General features: G+C 56.6%; 5 protein-coding genes across 5 annotated transcripts; 2 read left to right on the top strand and 3 right to left on the bottom strand.

The window, feature by feature from the left end:
• Nucleotides 1-269: 269 nt before the first annotated feature.
• Nucleotides 270-3,250, bottom strand: MPIG6B (megakaryocyte and platelet inhibitory receptor G6b). Its single transcript, XM_045292262.1, has 6 exons — nucleotides 3,196-3,250; nucleotides 2,702-3,036; nucleotides 2,525-2,555; nucleotides 2,140-2,180; nucleotides 1,937-2,032; nucleotides 270-1,839 (listed from the first exon to the last, which is right to left on the bottom strand). The coding sequence occupies exons 1-6, from the start codon at nucleotides 3,248-3,250 to the stop codon at nucleotides 1,732-1,734; spliced, it is 666 nt and encodes a 221-aa protein (XP_045148197.1). The 3' UTR covers nucleotides 270-1,731.
• Nucleotides 3,251-4,911: 1,661 nt separating this feature from the next.
• LY6G6C (lymphocyte antigen 6 family member G6C) lies at nucleotides 4,912-7,247 on the top strand. Its single transcript, XM_004711708.1, has 3 exons — nucleotides 4,912-4,963; nucleotides 6,413-6,523; nucleotides 7,033-7,247. Exons 1-3 carry the CDS (start codon nucleotides 4,912-4,914, stop codon nucleotides 7,245-7,247), a joined length of 378 nt encoding a protein of 125 aa, XP_004711765.1.
• A 1,757-nt stretch (nucleotides 7,248-9,004) lies between these two features.
• On the bottom strand, nucleotides 9,005-11,383 carry LY6G6D (lymphocyte antigen 6 family member G6D). The gene is made up of 3 exons (XM_045292261.1): nucleotides 11,329-11,383; nucleotides 11,075-11,218; nucleotides 9,005-9,228 (listed from the first exon to the last, which is right to left on the bottom strand). Exons 1-3 carry the CDS (start codon nucleotides 11,381-11,383, stop codon nucleotides 9,005-9,007), a joined length of 423 nt encoding a protein of 140 aa, XP_045148196.1.
• A 2,162-nt stretch (nucleotides 11,384-13,545) lies between these two features.
• LOC115870316 (lymphocyte antigen 6G6e-like) lies at nucleotides 13,546-15,094 on the top strand. Its single transcript, XM_030886194.2, has 3 exons — nucleotides 13,546-13,610; nucleotides 14,255-14,380; nucleotides 14,489-15,094. The coding sequence occupies exons 1-3, from the start codon at nucleotides 13,559-13,561 to the stop codon at nucleotides 14,710-14,712; spliced, it is 402 nt and encodes a 133-aa protein (XP_030742054.1). The 5' UTR covers nucleotides 13,546-13,558; the 3' UTR covers nucleotides 14,713-15,094.
• A 999-nt stretch (nucleotides 15,095-16,093) lies between these two features.
• LOC101641027 (lymphocyte antigen 6 family member G6F) lies at nucleotides 16,094-19,636 on the bottom strand. The gene is made up of 6 exons (XM_004711796.2): nucleotides 19,570-19,636; nucleotides 18,759-19,088; nucleotides 18,406-18,672; nucleotides 17,150-17,305; nucleotides 16,933-16,999; nucleotides 16,094-16,286 (listed from the first exon to the last, which is right to left on the bottom strand). Exons 1-6 carry the CDS (start codon nucleotides 19,634-19,636, stop codon nucleotides 16,262-16,264), a joined length of 912 nt encoding a protein of 303 aa, XP_004711853.2. The 3' UTR covers nucleotides 16,094-16,261.
• Nucleotides 19,637-19,985: the final 349 nt, after the last annotated feature.

Here is a 19,985-nt window from a genome sequence, read left to right as displayed (position 1 = left end):
GGACAGAGGCCTTTCATTCATCAAACCCTCCTTAGGAACCTACTCACTGCCCAACCTGGTCAGAAGTGCTTGGGTGCCAGATGGACAGACAGAACTTCTACTGTCAGGAGTATGTCAGAGAAGGGAGAGCATGGGCGGGTCACTCTCTGGAAAGATCTCAATGTGTGATGACTTCGAAAAGGACGGATTGTCGGTCCACCCTGATTGACAGAGGGGAAAACAGAATGCACCCAGGGACAGTCACTCATTGACTGTTTATTGAGGCATGCCTAGGCAGTGACTTGACAAGGGTCAGTCTCCTGGTGGCAGGGAATTCAGTTGCAAGCTGAAGTGCAGGTTGTAATGGAACACAAGCCACAGGAAGCTATTGCTGTGAGTGTGGGTCCTGGAGGCAGGAGAGTGGGAAGGGGTAGAGTGAGGAGGGTCATAACAGGCTTCCCAGAAAAGGTTACATTTGAACCGAGTCCTGAAGATGAGTAAGAATTAAGCAAGTAGTGGGAAGGAGGAGGAAAAGTACGGTGGGAAGAAGGCATTGCCTGGGCAAAGGCATTTTGGAGAGCTGGGGAGAATTTCTCCAAGGCTGGCATGTTGAATGCATGTAGAATGGTGACATGGGGTGAGTCCAGGGAGGGGACAGTCCTATCGGACTCCTTGTCCTCAAAGCCTGAGCTCAGAGCTGAAGGCTACGAAGAAAAATACAGCACTTGCAGAAGGAAGGGCATCAGATGGGAACAGGTTAGCTTAGCGGGGTAGGATCTCTGGCTGCAAGGAGGAGGACTAGTCTAGAGAAGATAGAAGGACTGCCGTGGGGGTGGGGGGCTGAGGAAAGCGCGTTCAGGCAGCAGCTCGGCTGTGGATTTGACAGTAGTAAGAAGATTAAAAACAGGACTTGGCGGCTTGTTGTGTGAGGGTAGAAGAAGTCTGCTGGACGGACCTGGGAAGCGGAACGTAGCAAGCGAGAATCCAGAGGCATTGACCATGGACATGCTGTGTGTAAGACACCAGGGGCCAGCCAGGCAAGGGATGTCCCAGGGACAGTTGTGGAAATTCCCGCCCTGAGATGGGAGCTCGAGAGAGAAGTGGGAGTTAGTCAACGAGCTGGAGGCTAGATGCCTGGTTGTGAAGGAGAGCTTCGCTGAAGAGAGAGCCGGGGAGGAAAGAGAGGGAGAAACCACATGGCGGCTGGGAATGCTGTGGGTGGGGGAGACGGGGAGAGAAGTGCAGAAGGAAGTCACAGGTAGCGAAGGAAAGGTTCAGGGAAGGCCAAACGGATGAGCCCTAAGAGCGTTTCCCATCCCGGACACCCGTCACTGGTGCCTTAGGGAGAGGATGGCAGTGCCAGAAGCCGGGCAGAGGGAGGCACAGTGAGGGGGAATGGGAGACGCAGGGGTAGGGCAAGCTGGCTCGCCAAGCTTGGCTGTGAAAGGAAGCCGGCAGGAAACTCTGGGAGTCATCGATGTCTTCAGGCCAAGAGGCAGGGCTTCATCAGGTTTAGCCATTGAAGGTGGGCGCCGGTGATGACGGTTGGCGTAAGCAAGGGACAGATCCGTGGCAAGGACAACCTGGGACCACCCAGTCCGTCTGCTACTCATTTCCATCCCATGGTGCCTGCCGTGTTCAGGTGGGGGGCTAGCGTTCAGGTGGGGGAGTGGGGGGGGGCCTAGCGCAGGAGAGCCAGCCGTGGAGGGCCGTGAGCCTCAGATTGTGAGGTTTGGGGGTCAGGGTTTTCCTTCAAATGACAACTGTATAAACAGTGGTGGAAGCATCAGCAGGGACCTCTAGGGTCAGGCGGCGGGGGTTTCTCAGGGCCATCTGGTCCAAGTTGGCATACAGCAGGCTCTGAAGGGTGAGGAGGGAGGCAGGGTGGGTCCAGGCCTCTTCCTTCAGGGATCCTGGCCACCGGCATCCCTACCCACTCCCATCTTCAGGCCCTCACCTGCTCCCCGTCCTCCTGGGCTGGGGGCTTGGGCTCCTCCATTACTGGCCTTGGTCTCGGCGGCAGCTGGGCTCTCACTTTGTGAGGAGGGCAGAGCTGAGGGAGAGAGGATGACTGACTTGTCTGCTCCCAGCTGGGGCTCAGACCTGGGCGCTGAGGGGTGTGATGTGCAGGTAAGGAAATGGGGTTGGAATTAGTCTCACCAAATCTGGAGAGTGGTCCAAGTTGGTGCCGCAGGGAGCGCCTGAAAGGGGAATTGACAAGTCTTCCAAGAGCCACCTTTCTGGTCAGCCCCTTCTCCAGGGCTCCGGTCTCCAGCACAGACCACCTGGCCACTGGCCCTCGGACACACAGAAACTAGTAGGCGCCACCCAACCAAACAGCCCCGTCCACTCTGCAAACTGCGCCTCCACCCACCCCACCCCCGCGCCCCTCACTAGGGGCCACCCACCAGACCTGTGGCCTCACCCCCAAGTTCTGACCTCCAAACTACCCCTCAGGGTTCCAGCTGTCAATCTTGCGGCTGCCAAGACTCTGCTCCCGCCCCTCCGGGTTCTGATCCCGCCTCTAGGCACACCCACAGCTCACCTGTGCAGCCACCAGGCGAAGACCAGCACCCCTAGTCCCAGGGCGGGCCCGACGCTCAAGAGCAGGATCAGAAGCTGGGGGTTCATGAGCGCTGCAGGGAAGAGGTGGGGTGCCCACGTCACAGGTGCCAAGACCAAGTCGCTCTCCCCTCCCAAAACCCAACGTACCCCGCGGAGCCTCCGGGGGCCTGCAATCGGCCCTGTCCTCCAGCACGCGGACCGCGGTCCCGCTCTCCTTTCCGCCGCCCTTGCAGTAAAAGGTGCCGGAGTCCCCCGCGCTCAGGAGCAGCTGCAGCCGCCCGATGCCAGGGCCCAGGGTGCGCAGACGGCCTGCGAAGGGCTGCGCAGCCGGCGCCGTGGGGCCGCTGCTCAATGAAGCCGAGAGGATCCGACGGCGTCCTTTGGACAAGCCCTTACAGGCCGGGAAGCTAGGTGCCCAGGCCCAGCGGATGGGGTTCGAGATTCCTACGCAGGAGATATTCACCAGCTCCCCAGAATGGCCCTCCACGGACGCTGAGACAGCAGAGCCTGGGGGAGGTGGTTAGGGAAGTTAGAGGCAGCCCTATGACCCCCCTCTCGGTATCCTCTCTCAAGGGTGTACCCCTGGCGTCCTTCGGGCTCTTCTCTTGCCCCCCAGCCTGGCTCACCCCTCTCTCCCCAGACAGCACTTACCCACTGGGTCCCCCTGAGCTCCAGAGAGCAGCAGCAGCTGCAGGACCAGAGCCATGGTTGGGATGGGGTGGGGTGGGGGGCAGGGAGAGTGACTCAGCGGAGAAACCGGAGGGAAGCAGGGGGAAGGGGGCTCAGATAAGAGCTGGGTGGGAGGGTGCGAGGGTGGGAGGCTGCGAGGGTGGGAGGCAGCAGCTCGAATGGGATCCTTACAGGTCCACTCAGGGCCCTCAGTGTGCTGGCCTTTTACACAATCTTGTTGGAATGCTTAGCAGTGGGTTTCCATGAGTACCCATGAGTTCTGGGGCCTGGTTGCCTGAGTTCAAGTCTGCCCCTCCACAAGTCTCCTTGGGCCTGCTGTCTCGTGTAGCAAGCAGACAGCCGGCTGTTGTTGTGAGAACTAAATAACAGCTATGTGGAACCCACTTGGAACAATGACTGACCGATGCAGGAGGGTGGCTGAACTGGTTGTCATTCGGCCAATGGCCATCCAGGTGGTGGTGGGAGGGGACCCAGTCTATCAGAGCACCATCTTCCTTAGGGTCTCCAATGGCTAATTTGTTTTTGGAAACACACCACCACCTCTTCTGAAGTGCCTCTGGGTACACTAGAACCTCCAACCTTTGGGTTAACAAGGGAGTGTGTTAGCTGTTAGTCAACCACCCAAGTCCATTACTATCATTCTTATTTTACAGGCACCCTGGTGGTGTCGTGGGCTATGAGGAGGACTGTTAATCACAAGGTCAGCAGTTCAAAACCGCTAGCCCGCTCTTGGGGAGAAAGTAGAAAGTGCTTTCTACTCCTTTAAAGGTAATTCTCCAGAGGCAGTTCTGCCCTGTTCAGGAGGGTCAATATCAACTGGATGGCAATGAGCTTAGAGTTGGGCTCTTACTTAAGCTTCTACCTCATCACTCCCTGGCCAAGCTGCCCGCCCAGCTGCTGTGCCCCACCCAAGCCAGCGGGCTTTGGCTGGGCGCGGCATGGTTTGGAGGTGAACACACCCCACCGAGAGCGCTGCAGCTCTCCTTAGAGCCAACTGACTGAGGTGAAGTCAGACCAAGTGGAGTCTTAGAACCTCTGAGGAGCCTGAGGCAGCCCCACCTTAGCAGGTGGGCGGTGGATCCCACGCTTCTGCTGCTAGAGATCCTTGGTGAACTCACAAATGCCACTGCTTCGTCCTGGGGCTGCAGAAGCGTTGGGAAGATCAAGAGGAGCAGAATGAAGAGCCACTTGACCCCTCCCATCTTCAGTTTGCACCCTCCAGTGCCCTCCAGGGACCATGTGACAGGAGGTACATGTGACAGTCACCGTAGACTGCCCCACTGCCCGCTTCCCAGGAATCAGCAGAAGCTCCCATGGTGGTCATTTCGGGACATCGCAATGACTTCTGTTGGCTGATTCAGAGGACTGGACAGACAGGTGACAACCAGGAGGGGCACCTTGGCTTGAGACCAGGAATGAACGTGGATGGACACCCCTGCTTTCTCTTACTGCTCTCTCCTCCTTACCCAACTAAGCCTGCTCAGCTCTCCCCACCCCTCCTTTTTCCCTCTGGAACTGCAGCTGCACCTAAATGGAGGGAGATGGAGGGAGGGGCTATAGCAGTAGGGAAGGGAGGGGCCTTCAGGAATATAAATTCACAAAAGGCCACTCAACTCCCTGAGCGCAGCCCTGAAGCTGTCAGCTGCTGTAGCTGTGACCATTCTCAGGACCCTCACCATGAAAGGCCTGTCACTGATCACCCTGTCTGCTGTGTTCTGCTGGGTCTCAGGTGAGCATCTGGGGAGGCAAGGACCGGGTTCAACTTGCCCCACCCACTGCCCTACTCTGCCCACTCCCAGGATCCGAGACACCCCAGCCCCAACTGGTTCAGCGCTCCTGGGCCACCCAGACCAGGCCTCCCTACCACTTCTCAGGCTCCCGGTCCTCCCTGCTCAGACTCCTTCCTGCCTCCAAGACCCAGACCGGCTCTTCTCACCTGCTAGAGCTCCAGGCCTCTGTCCCCACCCCAAGCAGCCCTCTCCTCAGAATCTCTGACATCCAATTCCCGTCCCAACCCTTACTCCAATACCCAGCTGCCCAGGATCCAGCTCACTGGCCTCTTCCTTGTTTCCCTGTGCTCAGCAAGGTGCCCTCTCAGAAAGCCAGTGTTTAGCGAGTGTCCCTTTGTGTCTACCCTCCCCCCCTCCCTTAGAGGGGCTAAGTGCTCCGTGTCCCTCAGCTGAGATTTTTCCCAGTCCCCCTTGCTCCTTCTTGGGCCACATACACCCCCTTTCCGTACCAGGACATATCTTCTGGGTTGTTCTCTTCCCAATTAACCTTTTAGAACTTCTCCAGAAAAAAAAAAAAGAACTTCTCCAGAAGCCAGAGAAATTTTAGGAGGCTTGGGAGTGTGTGTGTGTGTGTGTGTGTGTGTGTGTGTGTGTGTAGGGGGTGGAGGGGAAGGTTCCAGGGCTTGCTCACACCCAAGGAAAGATGGGCTTCACTGAGACTCATTCTCCAGGCTGCTCCATCCTCCCTTTCCAAAACCTTATGAGCCCAAACCTTGGCTTAGCAGAGGTGGGGACGTTGGGGGAAGCACCCCTTCTGCCTCTGTCCTCTTCACTATAGTAAGGTGCTAGGGTGGAACCAGGCCAGACCTTTCCCAGAGAGCCTTCCTTTCTGCTAGAGGGCTTTTGGGGTGAGAGGCTCTCTCTCAGGTGTGGCTCTTCCTACGCTCTTGGCAGCCCCCCGCAGGTGCAGAGTGAGTTTCAAAAGCTACCTACCTACAGATGATCTCTTAGCCTCAAGTTCACAGACATTGTTGCCAATGTGTGTAACCCCCGTGACTGTCGCATAGGTTATATATTTTTAATAGCGTTTCCTTCCAGTTCAAATCTGTGTCAGGACCACTTCTGAATTCCTCTTCTGTCTTGCCTTCCCTCAGCCCTTCCGGGCGGTATTCCCAAGTTTGTGCTGGAAGCCCAGCCCCCTTTGATTCAGTCCCAAGTGGCATGGCTGGAAGGAAAACCTGTAGGGTGTGTGCCTCTCACAAAACAACAACTCCACCCTCCCCTGCCGCCCACTTCCCATTTTTGCCGCATCACTCACCTTCTCTGTCCAACTAGTCTCAACAAGTCCAGGGCTTACCTGATTGGCCCTCCTTCTCCCTCCATCTTGGCTGCCCCTGGGTGAGCCGGCCAGATACCCCAACTTCTCGGCCCAACTTATGTCTCCCCAGCTGACATTCGCTGTCACTCCTGCTACAAGGTCCCAGTGCTGGGCTGCGTGGACCGGCAGTCCTGTCGCCTGGAGCCAAACCAGCAATGCCTGACAACGAATGTGTACCTCGGTAATGGTGCCTTCTTCAGGGGGGCCTGGGGGTGGGGGGTGCAGGCCCGTGACTTCGTGGAAGGGGCTGAACCCTAACTAGGATAGAGGCTAAAATGGAGCAGAGATTCCAGAGATGTTATTGGGCCAAGTACTATTTATGTACTAAGTACTGCTCTAAGTCTTCACCTGGATTGGTCCACTACATGTTCAGAACAACCCAACGATGCGGGGTGGCGGTGGGTGGGTGGGTGGGGGATGGTGGGGGTGCTATGGCTATTCTGAAGAGATAGAACCTCACAAAGAGATGGTTACCGCCACCCCCACCCCCACCCCGGCCTCCTTGCCAGAGCTGGCACGGGATGGGATCAGGATCAGCAGGCAGACAGAGAGGGTAAGAAAGTGCAGAAGGGAGTTCAGACGGAGGGGGTCAAGGGCAGGGCCGAGAAGAAAGGAAGCCTGGTGGGGCATAATGGGTGGTGAGGGAGACAGTGGCCCGCCAGGTGACCCCCTTTCCCTTCCCATCCGCAGGTAAGATGTGGGTTTTCTCCAACCTGCGCTGTGGCACACCGGAAGAACCGTGCCGCGAGGCCTTCAACCAAACCAGCCGCAAACTGGGCCTGACCTACAACACCACCTGCTGCACAAAGGACAACTGCAACAGCCCGGCCCCCCGGCCCGCCCCGGGCCTGACCCTCGTCCTCTTCACCTCCCTGGCTGGCCTTGGCCTCTGGCTGCTGCACTGAGACGGCTTTGCTGGCAGCCCCTCCTCATGCCCGCCTGCCTCAGCCCGAGCCTCCCTTCCTGGATTCCCACTCTTCCCGGCTGCCCAGAATGGTCTCTGCCTGTCTCCCATTCTTATTCTGTTAGATCATAGCAGAGTGGACTTTCTAGCTGCCTCCTTACCATACACCTGCACACTGAATTGATTCGGTTCCTTCCTATTTCCCCTGGTGTTATAGTGGGCTGAGCCCTGGGCAGTCAACCAAAAGGTCGGCGGTTCAAACCTGCCAGCACCTCCATGGGGGAAAGATGAGGCTGTCCGCTCCCAGAAAGGCTGAGTCTCAGAACCCCCAGCAGTACTTGTGCTCCGTCCTGCCCAGGGGCTCCTAGGGTCAGCTTTGACTCAATGGCAGTGGGTTTAGTTTTTGGTTTGTTGTTTTGGTTTGCCCATTTCCAAGGACCCCTGGTGGCACAGTGGGCTAAGCGTTGGGCAGCTAATCACAAGGTTGGCGGTTCAAACCCTTTAGCCGCTGCAGGGAGGAAGATGAAACAGTTTACGCCCCTAAGGATTAACCGTCTCAGAAACCCCTAAGGATTTACCGTCTCAGAAACCCCTGGTCACTGGGAGTCCGAATTCTTGTTTGTTTGTTATTGTTGTTATTGTTGGTTCCCATTTCCATCTGGACCACTCCAGATCCTCAATATCCTCTTGAAAGGCTCCCCTCTCTGCTTCTGGTACCCTACCCCACCCCACCAGTGAGAGCTGAGTTGCAGCTTCTGTCTTGCTCCCAAGAAAGGCTCACAGGAAGGGCTCGATGACCTCATCCACACCCTGCCTCCTCTGATGTAGCCCAGCCCCACACTCACCTCTTTCCAGTTTGCGTAATAAACATCTGTGTCTGGTCATTGGTGCATTTATTGTCGGTCGACCTAACTGTCAGGTACCCTCCCAGTGAAGAACTCAATCCCCATTACAGTCCTCCGAGTTCCTCGCTCATCCCAGAATCCTTCAGGGCATTTCCCAGCGAGGCTGGGCAGCTGGAGGAACAGGCTCTGTAGGCTTCCAGCTTCCCTTCCAGCTCACAGGGGGAAGCCCACGCAGGCTCCAGTGTTTGGAGAAACAATCCTTATCCCAGACTTAGGCCACGCCTTTGGTGTGCTGCCAGGAAGGAAGTGCGTGGGGCCTGGCTCGAAGGCTCCCCAGAACATGTAGGAGAGTCAGAAGGAGATGGGGCCCAGGACCCTCTTCCCAGGCACTAGGCCGGCAGGTTAAAGCCAGAAGCCTCTGCTTGACCTGGTTATTAAGTGGACACCACCCAAGTCTCCTATCATAGGACTCACCCTTCTAGTCTCAATTCAAGATAGGCCTACTAGCGGGCGGTTGTGAATGGGGCAAGAAGGCAAGAGGAGAAGCACAGAGAGCCAGGCTCAAGGAGTCTCATCGTGTCCAGAGTCCAGAAGCTGCTCCTTCACAGATCCCTGTTGCTGAGGAAAATGGCCCCCAGCAACAAGATGGCGGCAGGATGAAGGCGTGACTTCCAGTAGACTTGACATGGTCAACTGGGGTCTAGTTGTGCAGCACTATCATAAAGTCCACCGAGGTTAGGTGACCCCCAACTAGAACTCAGACGCCTCTGTATTACCACTTCAGCCCTCCCCACAACAAACCATAGATGGAACTTTCCAGTCATCTGTGGGATGGTTGGTCGATTTCAATGGCTCAATGTTTCCACCTCACATCAGGTGTCCAGGTCTCCTTTGCTCCCTCCCTTCCCTCCCACTATCCTCTCCACAGTCTTGGCAAGAGCAAGGCCACAGCAGTGGCTGCGGCAGCCAAGAAGGATGCTGGGGCCACGGTGCTTCCTATAGCGCCACTGCATGGGTCTCCAGAGCAGCCTTCCTTGCCGGTGGTGGAAGTCGCATCTCCCACCAGCTTGGTTTCCACTTGATTGCAATGATGGGCCGCCACGCGGGCGGGATGACGATGGATCCCGGTCACTGAGGCTGAGGGAGAGAAAGAGACTGTTGGTGGACCCTGTCTTAAAGGTGTGGTTTCTGGGACAGAGCCAACATGATTGAAGGGACGCCCCCTCCCCAAGGGATTCTCTGATCCCTAAAAACACCCGCTGAAGCCAAGAGCCCAACATCAACACTGACATGGTGAACTTTATAATATGATGCAGAGACAGACACGATATCATTTCTGCGACGTGCTGCCCCCCCAAATGCTTGACCTCGATCGAATCATGAGAAAATAGCAGACACATCTGATGAGAAGCCCTCTCTAAAATGACATCTGACGACTCTCCAAAGTGCCAAGCTCAGCCCGAGAACCATCTCAGGCGGGAGGAAACTGAGATAAGCTGGTGGCGCTGGGGCCTGGCATTGGGATGGGGTCCGAGAGATCGGGGCCTCCAAACCGCCAGCCGCTCTCTAGGAGGAAAATGAAGTTACCCAATCCTGTAAGGATTCCCGGTCTCAGAATGCCCATGTAGGGTTGCCATGAGTCAGAAGTGGGGGGTTGGAACAAAACATAAATACATGCAATGTGGGATCAGGCACTAGGAAACCGACATGAGTGGAAATCCACAAACCCACTGCCTTCCAGTCAATTCCCACTCCAGACAGCACTCCACGGAGTCTCTGAGACTCCAGCTTCATGGGAGCAGACAGCCTCCTCTTCTCCCTAAGTGGCCGGTGGGTTGAAACCACTGACCTCCGAGTTAGCAGACTTTGGGCGTGAATGAAATCACTGGTCAGATAGGATAAGATGAATTCGTAGTATTGCACCCGTGTTGTTTTCTGATTTCCGTATTTGGACTGGGAGTCACTGGGTGGCGCAGATGGTTAACAAGCTTGGCTGCTCATCAAAAGATGGAAGGTTTGAGTCCACTCCGATTCAAGGGACTCTACCTTCCCAAAATCAACCACTGAACACCCTGCCCAGCCGTTCTCCCGTGCACGCCAGAGCTGCGACGAGCTGGAATCGAGTCAACAGCAACACGGTGTGGTTTGGTTCTACCAGCCTGACGATTAAGCATTCAATTAAGCTAGCCAAAAGGGCAGCAGTTTGAACCTCCCAGCCACTCCTCTGGAGAGGGAGGTGGAGGATGCCACCATGAAGACTATACAGCCTTTGGAAACCCTATGGGGCAGGTCTGCCCTGCCACGGGGGGCCATGTGAGCCGGAATCAGCAGCAGTCTTGGTTACATGAGAGGTTAATATTAGGGGAAGATGGTTGAACGCCATAAGAGCTCTGGTGGTATCGTGGTTACACCCTGGGCTGTGATCTGCCAGGTCGGCAGTTCAAAGCCACCAGGCTCTCCCTGGGAGAAAGACAGGGCTTTCTAATCCTGTAAACACTTCCAGTCTGGGAAACTCAGGGACAGTTCTGTCCTGCCCTCTAGGGTCACTACGAGTCGATGACCACGAGTCATAGGAGCTCTGCATTATTTCTTGCAACTTTCTGTCCACCTAAGATTATTTCAAAATGAAACATGTATACCACCCTCATCCTTAGATGATGCCTGAAAAGTTGAAGTTTGGTTTAACCGTTTGGCCTCTGCCTTCAAGAGATAGAGCTTTAAGAGAGAGAGAGAGAGAGAGAGAGAGAGAGAGAGAGAGAGAGAGCTTTTGCAGTGACCAGTGAATGGACTGATGAGGTATTTTCCAGGCGAGAGCTGGGATACCAAGACCCTGGGCTTGGAGGCGGGTGGTGGTGCTCAGTGCCAGGAGCCAGAAGGGACTGACAGGCTGCCCTCCTCTGACAGTGTCTCCATCTGCCAGAGCCAGACTTGAAAACCAGAGGGATGGAGGGAAAGGAGGGAGGGGGCAAGACTGAGGACTCACAGTTCTGGGGAAGCTTCATCTGCCCCAAGGGGGAGCCACCGCATCCGGCCTCACCACTGGCGGTCCCCTGGGTGGTCCCTGCAGCTCCGTCTCTGCAGGAGCTTCTCCCAGGGCTTTCGCAGTGGAAACATCGAATTTGGTTTCCTGAAAGGAGAGAGGAGGCGCTGGATGGGGGCGCTGGGACCCTGAGGGGAGCCAGCTGGCAGAGCAGAGGAGAGATGGGCTGGGTGAGAGGTGCCAGGCCTCCTCCTTACCCAAGGCAGTCCCCAGCAGGGTGCCCAGCAGGATCACTACCAGGTGGGGGCTCATCCTGTTGGCAGCACCTCTCCCTTCCCCATCCCAGCCTGGGCTCAGCTCTGGCAGCCTTATATATCCCCCTTGCCTTGGGCTTTATAGGGCAATAAAAAGGTTAGCCGAGGAGGAGTTGTGTCTCAGCCCTGGGGCTGAGCATCAAGGGGACAGAGGGGGAAGGACCCACCCAGAAGAAAACCTTTTGAGGTCTTCAGGAACCCCCAATTTCCTCCATCCTCAGCGGTCAATCTGAAGCCATGAGCCAAGGACCCCTATCCCATGACCTTGTTGCCTCCAGCAGTTCTGACTCCTGGTGACCCTATGTGCCCTGCTTGGGTTCCCTGTGAGGTGAGGTTTTGACCTTAACCCCTACAGAAGCGGGCTCACCCACCCTTTCAGTTAACACCTAAGTGCAAACCATTTGCCTGCTGCTCAGGGGCCTCCCAGGGCCCCCACCCTCTGCGGAGTGACCCATTCCCACTCAATGACTCCAGAGCTGCTCTTCTGCTCCCTGAAACTGCTCCGGGAGGGGTGGGAGGCTGTGCATTGTACAGAAGCAGCCAGCCTTCTCTTCCTCCGGAGAGGCAGTTGGTGAGTTCCAACCAAGGATCTTCAGGGCAGCAGCCTAATCCTTAACCCACTGTGTCACCAGCCCCCACCCCCAAGAGCCCCTGGAAGTCTCTCAAACCCTTCGGAAGGAATGAATCTCCGGCGTCTTCCTTTCCCAACTACGCATTTGTGTGAGGTCAGATTTCTTGTGTCATGTACTTCGGCCAAAGCTGTCAACATCTCCCAGCCCAAGGCCTACAGAAGCAGAGATGGGAAAACCCGCCCCTCTTTCATGGACCCCGACCCTAAATGGGTTTGTGCAGGTGTCAAACAGCGGCTTTTTGCTCTATACTGTTGGCTTTGCCCTTGCAAATCCGGCATCTTATTAGGGTCTGTCAACTATTTACCGTATATACCCGAGTATAAGCCGACCGGACTATCAGCCCGGGCACCTAATTAGACCACAAACACTGCATTAAAAATGTGCTGAAAAACTCGGCTTCTACACGAGGATATACAGTACATTTCTTCTGTTCTCATTTCTAGTCTAGTGCCCATCAGTATAGCCCAAAGGCAGCGAAGTTCTGGGCGGTCTTCTGTGATGTTTAAGCGTGTAGAGAGGTTGTGAGACTGCACACCACCCATCCCTCTGCCATCCCCCGGCAAAAAAAAATTGTGTTTGCCATTTTCTGAGACAAAAGCACTTTCTTTACGTTGTTGCTCTGTCAGCGCGTCTGTCTCCCAGTCCCACCTGGCCTCTGTGCAGTTTGAACCCTCCTGCCAGGGGCCTGGCTCAGCTCCTCTCTCCTCTCCAAACTCTCAACCACAACCTTGCAGCTGCTGGCACACCCATCCCCCTCCTCCTGAATCCCACCTCCCTCCTCCCAAGAGGACCCTACACTCCTAAAGGACCCAGGACTTCCCTCCAGTCTCTCTGACCACCACAGTGCCTGCCCACCAAGGGAAACATGCTGGTCCTTCCGGTTGGTCCCTCCCTGCGTGATTAAGTCTGTCCTCCCAGGTAGTAACGCCGGGAGGGATAATTATGGGGTAGGAACATTGGGGCTTCAGGAATCAAAGGGATGTGTAGCTGGGTGGGGACCCTCTCACCCAGCTGGGCTTTATGTAGGAGAGGGCCCCCCCACCCCCCATGTCCTTGACACCTCTCTCACATTTCCCTCCAATCTGGGCCAAGGCTGCTTACAAGGGTAACCTTGGGATACAAGAGCGCTCCTTGGAGCTGAGCAGCCTGAGACAAGGGGAGGGAGGCTGGGAGGGAGGGGGAGAAGCAGAAGGGAAGGTGGCAGACGCGCCCCAGGAGGGACCGACAGCTGAGAGTAAGGGAGACGTGCACACACACACATGGAGGAAACAGAGAAGCCCCTCCGGGCTGGGCGGACTAGAGGAGGGGGTGGGAAGATGGTGAGAACTATGGGGTGTCTGGGAGCGAGGCAGGGGCCCCCCCGCTGCTGTGTCAGGCCGGCTCCCTCTTGTGAATCTGGGCTCTCTTCCCGCCCTGGCAGCCCTCCCTAGGTGTGTTTGTTTTCGGGTCCCTCCCTGTCTTGCACCCTGCTCCGACTCTTAAGGCTCTCAGGGTGCAGAGCACCTTCTGCCAGATTCCTGAGCTCAGCTCTAAAGCCAGCCATGGGCACTGCCATCATCTTCTTCTGCCTCCTGTACCTCTGGGGGGCACTGGGTAAGGGTGGGCCAGGGAGCTGGGGGGAGGGGCTCATGGAGGAGCCTGGGCACTGATGTGCGGGATGTGAGAATTGTGGGACCTTTAGAAAGAACTGGGAATGGTATCAGCCTGTGGGGTGGAACAAGGCAAACGGTGGGGGGAACGTTTTCTTTCGAAGGCATATGGGAATAGCTGCGCTTGCCTTGCTGCGTCTTTGACGGACCGCCTGGACCTCCTAGCACCTGTCCTTGCCTTTTGCTTCCTTGCTAGACCTCTTCCTGCCTGACCCCCCCCAATCCCACAATTCCTATTTCCTCACCTGTTTGGGGCACCTTCTTTTTCCCCTCATTCAACTTACTGTTCCCGTGGCTTCTGCTCATTCAACTTTCTTTCCATAGGCTCCTCTCTTCCTTTTCTCCCCTCGCTTCTTTGTCTGCCCTCCTCTCTCTCTCTCTCTCTCTGAAAGGATAGGACGGGCAGAGCCGCCCCTGTGGTTCGGGAGACTGCGGCTCTTTAGTACGTCTTTCTCCAGAGAAGTGCTTTCAAACTGCAGCCCCACGTGTGACCACGGAGCCACCATGGCAATGAGTTTGAGGTTGAGGTGGCCTTCCCCCTCAACGGGCTCCCTTCTCCCCTGGCGTCCCTTTCTTCTGTCCCTCCAGGCCTCCGCCCTTCCCCAGCCCCAGCACGGCTCCGATGTTACACTTGCAACTTTGCCAAACCCTGCCTTCCAGTCCCCACGGCATGTCAGGACGATGAAGCTTGCGCTGTCAGTATTGGCACCTCAGGTAGGACCCCGCGCCGACGGCCTTCCTCCACCTCCACCCATCCTCCTGCCCTGTCCGCCACCCACAGCCGTCTTCCGCTCTGACCTCAGCCTCCCCCTTGTTCCCCAGATGAGGGCGAGAACATTGAACGGAAGGGCTGCCTCCCAAGATCCCAGTGCTCCCTGCCAGGCCATGCCACCTACTGGGCGCGCTCCTATACTCTGCTGCACCGCTGCTGCCAACAGGACTTGTGCAACGCAGCCTCGCGCCTGCCATGGCTCCCCAGCCCGCTCTTCCTCGTGGCCCCACTCCTCTCGGCCAGCATTGCGTGGGGCGGCCACCCCTTCCACTAGCCACGGGACTGGCAGCCCGCAGCCCAGGATGCATAGACTCTTTTAGATGTGCCCAAGAAGCTGAGTTTGAAAGGAGACCTGCTGTAGAACTCGCCACCTCCAGACTCCGCTGAAGAGGGTCCCGCCTCTAGGGAGCACAGTCTCACCAACAACACCTGCCGGGCACCCCCTCCTGTCCACAGTTGATGCCCCATCTTCGACCCCTGTCTCTAGCAAGGCAGGCATTTCAGGCTCCCGGGCAAGAGGACTGGGGAGTTGGGGGGTACCAGGCACGGGGAGGAGGGGCATCTTGCTAGGAGAGATGCATTTTTAGAGCAGGAGCTCTGGAAGAAGGTTTTGGGGAGTTCATTTAATTGAATAAACGCGGCTCTCTGGTATTCCAGCAACACTCTGTGTGTGTGTGTCTGTGTACACACCAGCTCTCTCTGTGGGTCTGTCTACATGCTGCGGGGTAAGCTGGGCTAGGGTGCTGGAATCTGAACCAGAACTTTCACCCCATTCTCCATCTGCCTCATCGGCGTCCTCCCTCTTGTCAATAGCTTAGCTTAAGCCACCGCAGCCCAAAGGCATGTGGCAAGGTTCCCAGGAAGGCTTTTCTCCAACAAGGTACAGAGAGAGCCCAGGCGCAGGGGAGGCCTGGTGAATGTGAGGGTGCGGGCGGGTGTGGCCTGCACTCGATCCTTTCTGCTGAGGACCTGGGCCTGGCCAAATTGGGACTAATCCAGGCCCTCCCCTCAAAAGCCTTGCCCAGACTGGCCCACAGTTTGCTGTGACAGGTGACAATGAACGAACGCTTGGGCCAGATGACATGCCCCACCTGGAGTTCCACGAGGGCTCTTGCCTGCCCATCCCGCCCGCCGGCCAGTCGTGGGGACACTCCCTCAGTCCAGGGGCAGCGGACCCGGCAGCGCTGTGTGTGTCAGAGTGATAAGCGGTTCCTGGGGGCCCGCACCAAGGAGAGGAGTGTGTGTGTGCCCGGGATAAGGAGGGTTCCTGAGAGGGAGCCCCCCACCAGGCTCAGTTTCCTCCCCTTCAACGAGGAAGCCTGAGACCTAATTAAAGACTCTGGTTTCCTCTTTCAAGGGCTTCCGTTCCTACTGGGAGGAGGGAATGCCTAGCTTAATCCGGGGCCAAGTGTAGTTTTCTTTCTGCCCCCCAGCCCTCCCACTTTCCCTCTGATTTCCCTCCATCACTTTGAACCTCTCCTCTGCGCCTGACTTGAATCTCTCCTGCCTCATTTGTCCTTTGGTGTCCCGGTCCGTCCCCCCACATCTCTGTCAACCCCGGTCCTCCCCACCCACCCCAGCTCCAGGTTCCCCTTAATCACCCCCATTCTGGGGCTGGCTGCCGCACAGACAGACCACACCTCTCCCAGATGCCATCACGGAATAGCATTCCTCTTTTCCTTCAGCCTCTTCCCACCACAACTTGACAGGGGACTCTGATGAGGAGGTCCATGCTCAGCCCCCCTGGCCCCCCACGGCATCCTTGGTGTGCCAGATGGCCTGGGAAAAGCAGGTCGCACTTTCCAGCCCCAGACGTCCCTGGGTCACCTGGTCTTGGGGGCAGGCAGGCTGTGGAGTTTGTGAAACAGAGACCCAGGTTAAGAAGGCATCCCCGGTCGGTCGGTCTTCCAACAAAGCAGCTTAGTACAAAGGGGGACATGCAAACAAGAACTCCTAATGCTCATGGAAGCCCGGCTTTCTGGAGCCCCCAAGGCTGCACAGATCCCCCAAACGATTGCCCCGAGATCACCCTTAAACCTATGAAACATCTCCCCTGACATCTTCTGTAAATTAAAATAGTCATCGTTTAAAGACTGCTTTGAGCAAAGTGCTCTTTTAAAGAACCATTTATACGGGATCAAATTTACATCAGTCGCTTGAAAGATTGGATGAGGAGCTGAGGGGCAGTGGGTCATGCCAGTGGAGGAGGACCCGTTTGGAGGAGAGGGCAAGAAGGGCTGCCCGGCTGGCCGGAGCAGCAAGGTCCCTGACCTGTGTCGTGTAGCTCCTAGAACTGAATGGAGTACGTTCGGCTGTGTGCTTTTCCTTGGCCTCCCACCGCCACCCCGCAACAATTAAGTGAATTAAAAAAAAATTAACTCTTAAAAAAGAGAGAAAAAGAATACTCCCATTTTTACCCTCTCAGGAGCCAGGACCCGCTCCCACTCCCAGTTCCTGCTGGGATTTAGACCTTTGAACCCTATTTTTGACTCACCCAAAACAGGCCAGATGGGTGTTCTCATAGACCTGGATCTCGGGTTTGAACTGAGGCGTGGCGGCAGCTGGCGAGAAGAAATCACACAGGATAGGAAAGAGACACGTTACCAGATAGCCCGCAACTGGATGGCGGGTCACCCCCGCCCCCACAGAAGAGGCAACCAAGGTGAGGTGTGGGAGCTCACGCCCACACTCTCTGGGAGGGAGGGACCCACCTCTGCTGGGAGCCCCCAGGGCTCTGCGCCTCCAGAGCACAATGCTGAGGGCAAGGATGGCCAGGCCCTGGCCAGCCACCAGCATCAGCATTAGCATCCAGGGCAGGTCCCAGCCTGTGGAGGGGGCACAGGGCGCCGGAGAGACATCCACAGGGGCTGTAGTAAGGAAAGACAAGAGGGGTAGACAGAGGCAGGGTATGTGTGTGTCTGTGTGTCGGGGGGAATGTCTACCACAGTGCTCCCCAAAGAGAGGCTTCCGCCACAGTCTAGTGGGCTCCCAACAGAAGACGGCGTGAGCTGCCCTGCCCCAACACGGTCCAGGCCGGGCTTCTCCCCCTGCTGGCATGAGCCGTCCTCCACATGAGACGGCTTTTACTGCTTGTCTCATCCTTTCATAGTGAACCCCGGGAGAAAGATGGGGCTTTCAAGAGTTACGGTCTTGAAAAGTCACAGGGTCAGTCCTGCCCAGTCCCATAGGGTTGCTCTAACCCTACGGCACCGAGGTTGGCATTCTGGTTCATTGTGAACCACCCTTTTAAGCAGAAACACAGAAGGACTGCTTCGTTGACTCGTTCTTCTCAACACGCACTCCACAAGCGGTGACTGAGCATCGCTCCAACGCGCCAGACACCGGGAGGCAAGACAGAAGGAGGCCCAGCTCCTGGATGGGGGGAAGGTGGAAAGATCCAATCCCTGCCCATGCGGGGGCTTCTGCTTGCTGACGTCAAGGCCTTGTGCTTCTGTCTCTGGCCCTTTAAATGGGTGATTCTGCACCCTAGGGCATTCCTTCACTGTACAACAGACTTTTTATTGTAAAACAATGATATGGGTTTTTTTCTCCTTCTGCTTTCACTCACAATGAGCCATTCTAATACCGGTGCAATGTCCTTTCTTGAAAAGACAACTCCCAGGGGGGAGCGGGGAGGGAGGGGAAAAATGAGGAGCTGATGCCAGGGGCTTAAGTGGAGAGCAAATGTTTTGAGAATGATGAGGGCAATGAATGTACAAATGTGCTTGACCCAACTGATGTATGGATGGATTGCGATACGAGTTGTATCAGCCCCTAATAAAATGATTTTTTTTAAAAAAAGAAAGAAAGAAAAAGAATAGACAACTCCCTAGCAATAATTCTTCCCCGCCCCCCCTTTTCTCTCAAATCATATTACTCAAGACTCCCTGCTCCAGGCAACAGCCTGTTCTGCAGAGGCTGGGCGGCCGAGGACCGCCATCCCTTCCCATCTCCTCTGCCAGCTTACCTGCCAGGCTGAAGCTGACCCCTTTGTTCTGAGACTCGATGCAGCGGATGATCCTTGGTCTGCGGCTGCTCCGGGGCTCAGGAAGCCCCTCTCCACGACACACCAAGAGCAAGGCAGAGCCCTCACCCCAGAAGAACTGTACCTGGCCCCTCACAGTGCCCTTCCCCTCCAGCCAAGTCACAGAATCCAGCCGTCTCGGGGGGATCACAGAGCACAAGAGGACAGAGCAGGGGGTTCCATCTGCAGCCCTTGCAGATAACTGGGAGCCTGTGAGGAGATAGGAGAGCCCTGAGTTTTTTGCCTGTGTGGCCCCTCCCAAGCCTGGTACCCCAGGTTTGCTAGCCCCCACTTGCCTCTGAGCACAGAAAGGTCGTACACCCTCCAGTTCTGGTAATTGTAGTGCTGGCCCATCACGGCACACCAGTACCGCCCAGCATCCCCCTCTGTGATGCCCTCCAGCCACAGAGAGTGATTCCCCAACAGCTTGGGCCTGGACTCCCTTCCGGACTTCCCAGCATGCGGGGCTGGTCTGACCATTGGGGCTTGGGCCACCAGGACTGTCGGGGAGCCTGCTCCAGAGTTGCGGAACCAGGACAGATGTTCATCCCCATGCAGGGTGCGTGGCGAGGGACATGGCAGCTCCACCGCCTCCCTCACGGCCCCGGAGACGGCCTGGATGGTGTCTGTGGGGAGAGAGAGGGCTGTGTCAGACTCGAGTCTCCCCCAGGGTCAGCAGCCTGCCGTTGCACCTCCAGCCCCTGCTGTCTTCTCCTGGTAGGGATCCCCCAACGATAGCCTGGGCTGGTGAACACGTTTCTCCAAAGGCAGCTACAGAGCATGGCTGCCACCAGTGGAGAGAAGAGGTTAAGCTGCACCCCCCTCCCCGCCCCTCCATCCCAAGTCCTTGGTCACTAAAAGGATCCAGGCACAAAAGGGGAACGGCTAGAATGTGGCCCATGGCCAACCCTTCTCCTTCTCCTCTCTCCTTTTCTGGAAGCATTCCCTCATCCCAGCTCTCCCTTTCTCCAAGAAGCTCTGTGGCCTGAGCCTCCCAGTCTCTGGACCTTTCTAATATTGGAGGGAAAAGGTTAGTTGGGGGTAAATCTATCTTCCTAAGAGCTGCTGTCCCTCCCTGGTCTCTGGAATGGCTGGAGAATTCCTCACCTCCTAACTCTGCAGCAGCCTGAGGGCACCGGCACAGGAGCACCAGGAAGAGGAGCAGAGCGTCCATGGGCTCGGAGCGTCTGCCAAGGTCTCTTGCCCTGGGACTTGGTGTCCCCAGGGAGGAAACAGTTCAGATAAAAGGCCTGCACGCCCTCACCCGGAGTGGCATGGGCCTCTGGAGGGGATGGGAAGGCCGGCCGAGGAGATAAAGTTCAGCTGTGGGTCCTGAGGGGGTCAAGAAGGAGGACCCGGATGGGCTGCTTTGAAAATGACTTGTAACCCCCAGGCTCCTTTCAGCTAAGGGACTCAGATCAAAGACCCTGCAGGCTAAGGAGCCTACACGAAGGGCCACAGCTGTCCACCTCTGGAAGTTCATTCTGTGGTCACTCTTCGGAGGGACCACATTGGTCTGCATC

The sequence above is a fragment of the Echinops telfairi genome, unplaced genomic scaffold, assembly GCF_000313985.2.
Source record: "Echinops telfairi isolate 266 unplaced genomic scaffold, ASM31398v2 ScPeMD7_655;HRSCAF=1070, whole genome shotgun sequence".
NCBI lineage: Eukaryota > Metazoa > Chordata > Mammalia > Afrosoricida > Tenrecidae > Echinops > Echinops telfairi.
The sequence above is the reverse complement of the archived record's forward strand: the minus strand, read 5'-3'. Positions and strand labels throughout refer to the sequence as shown.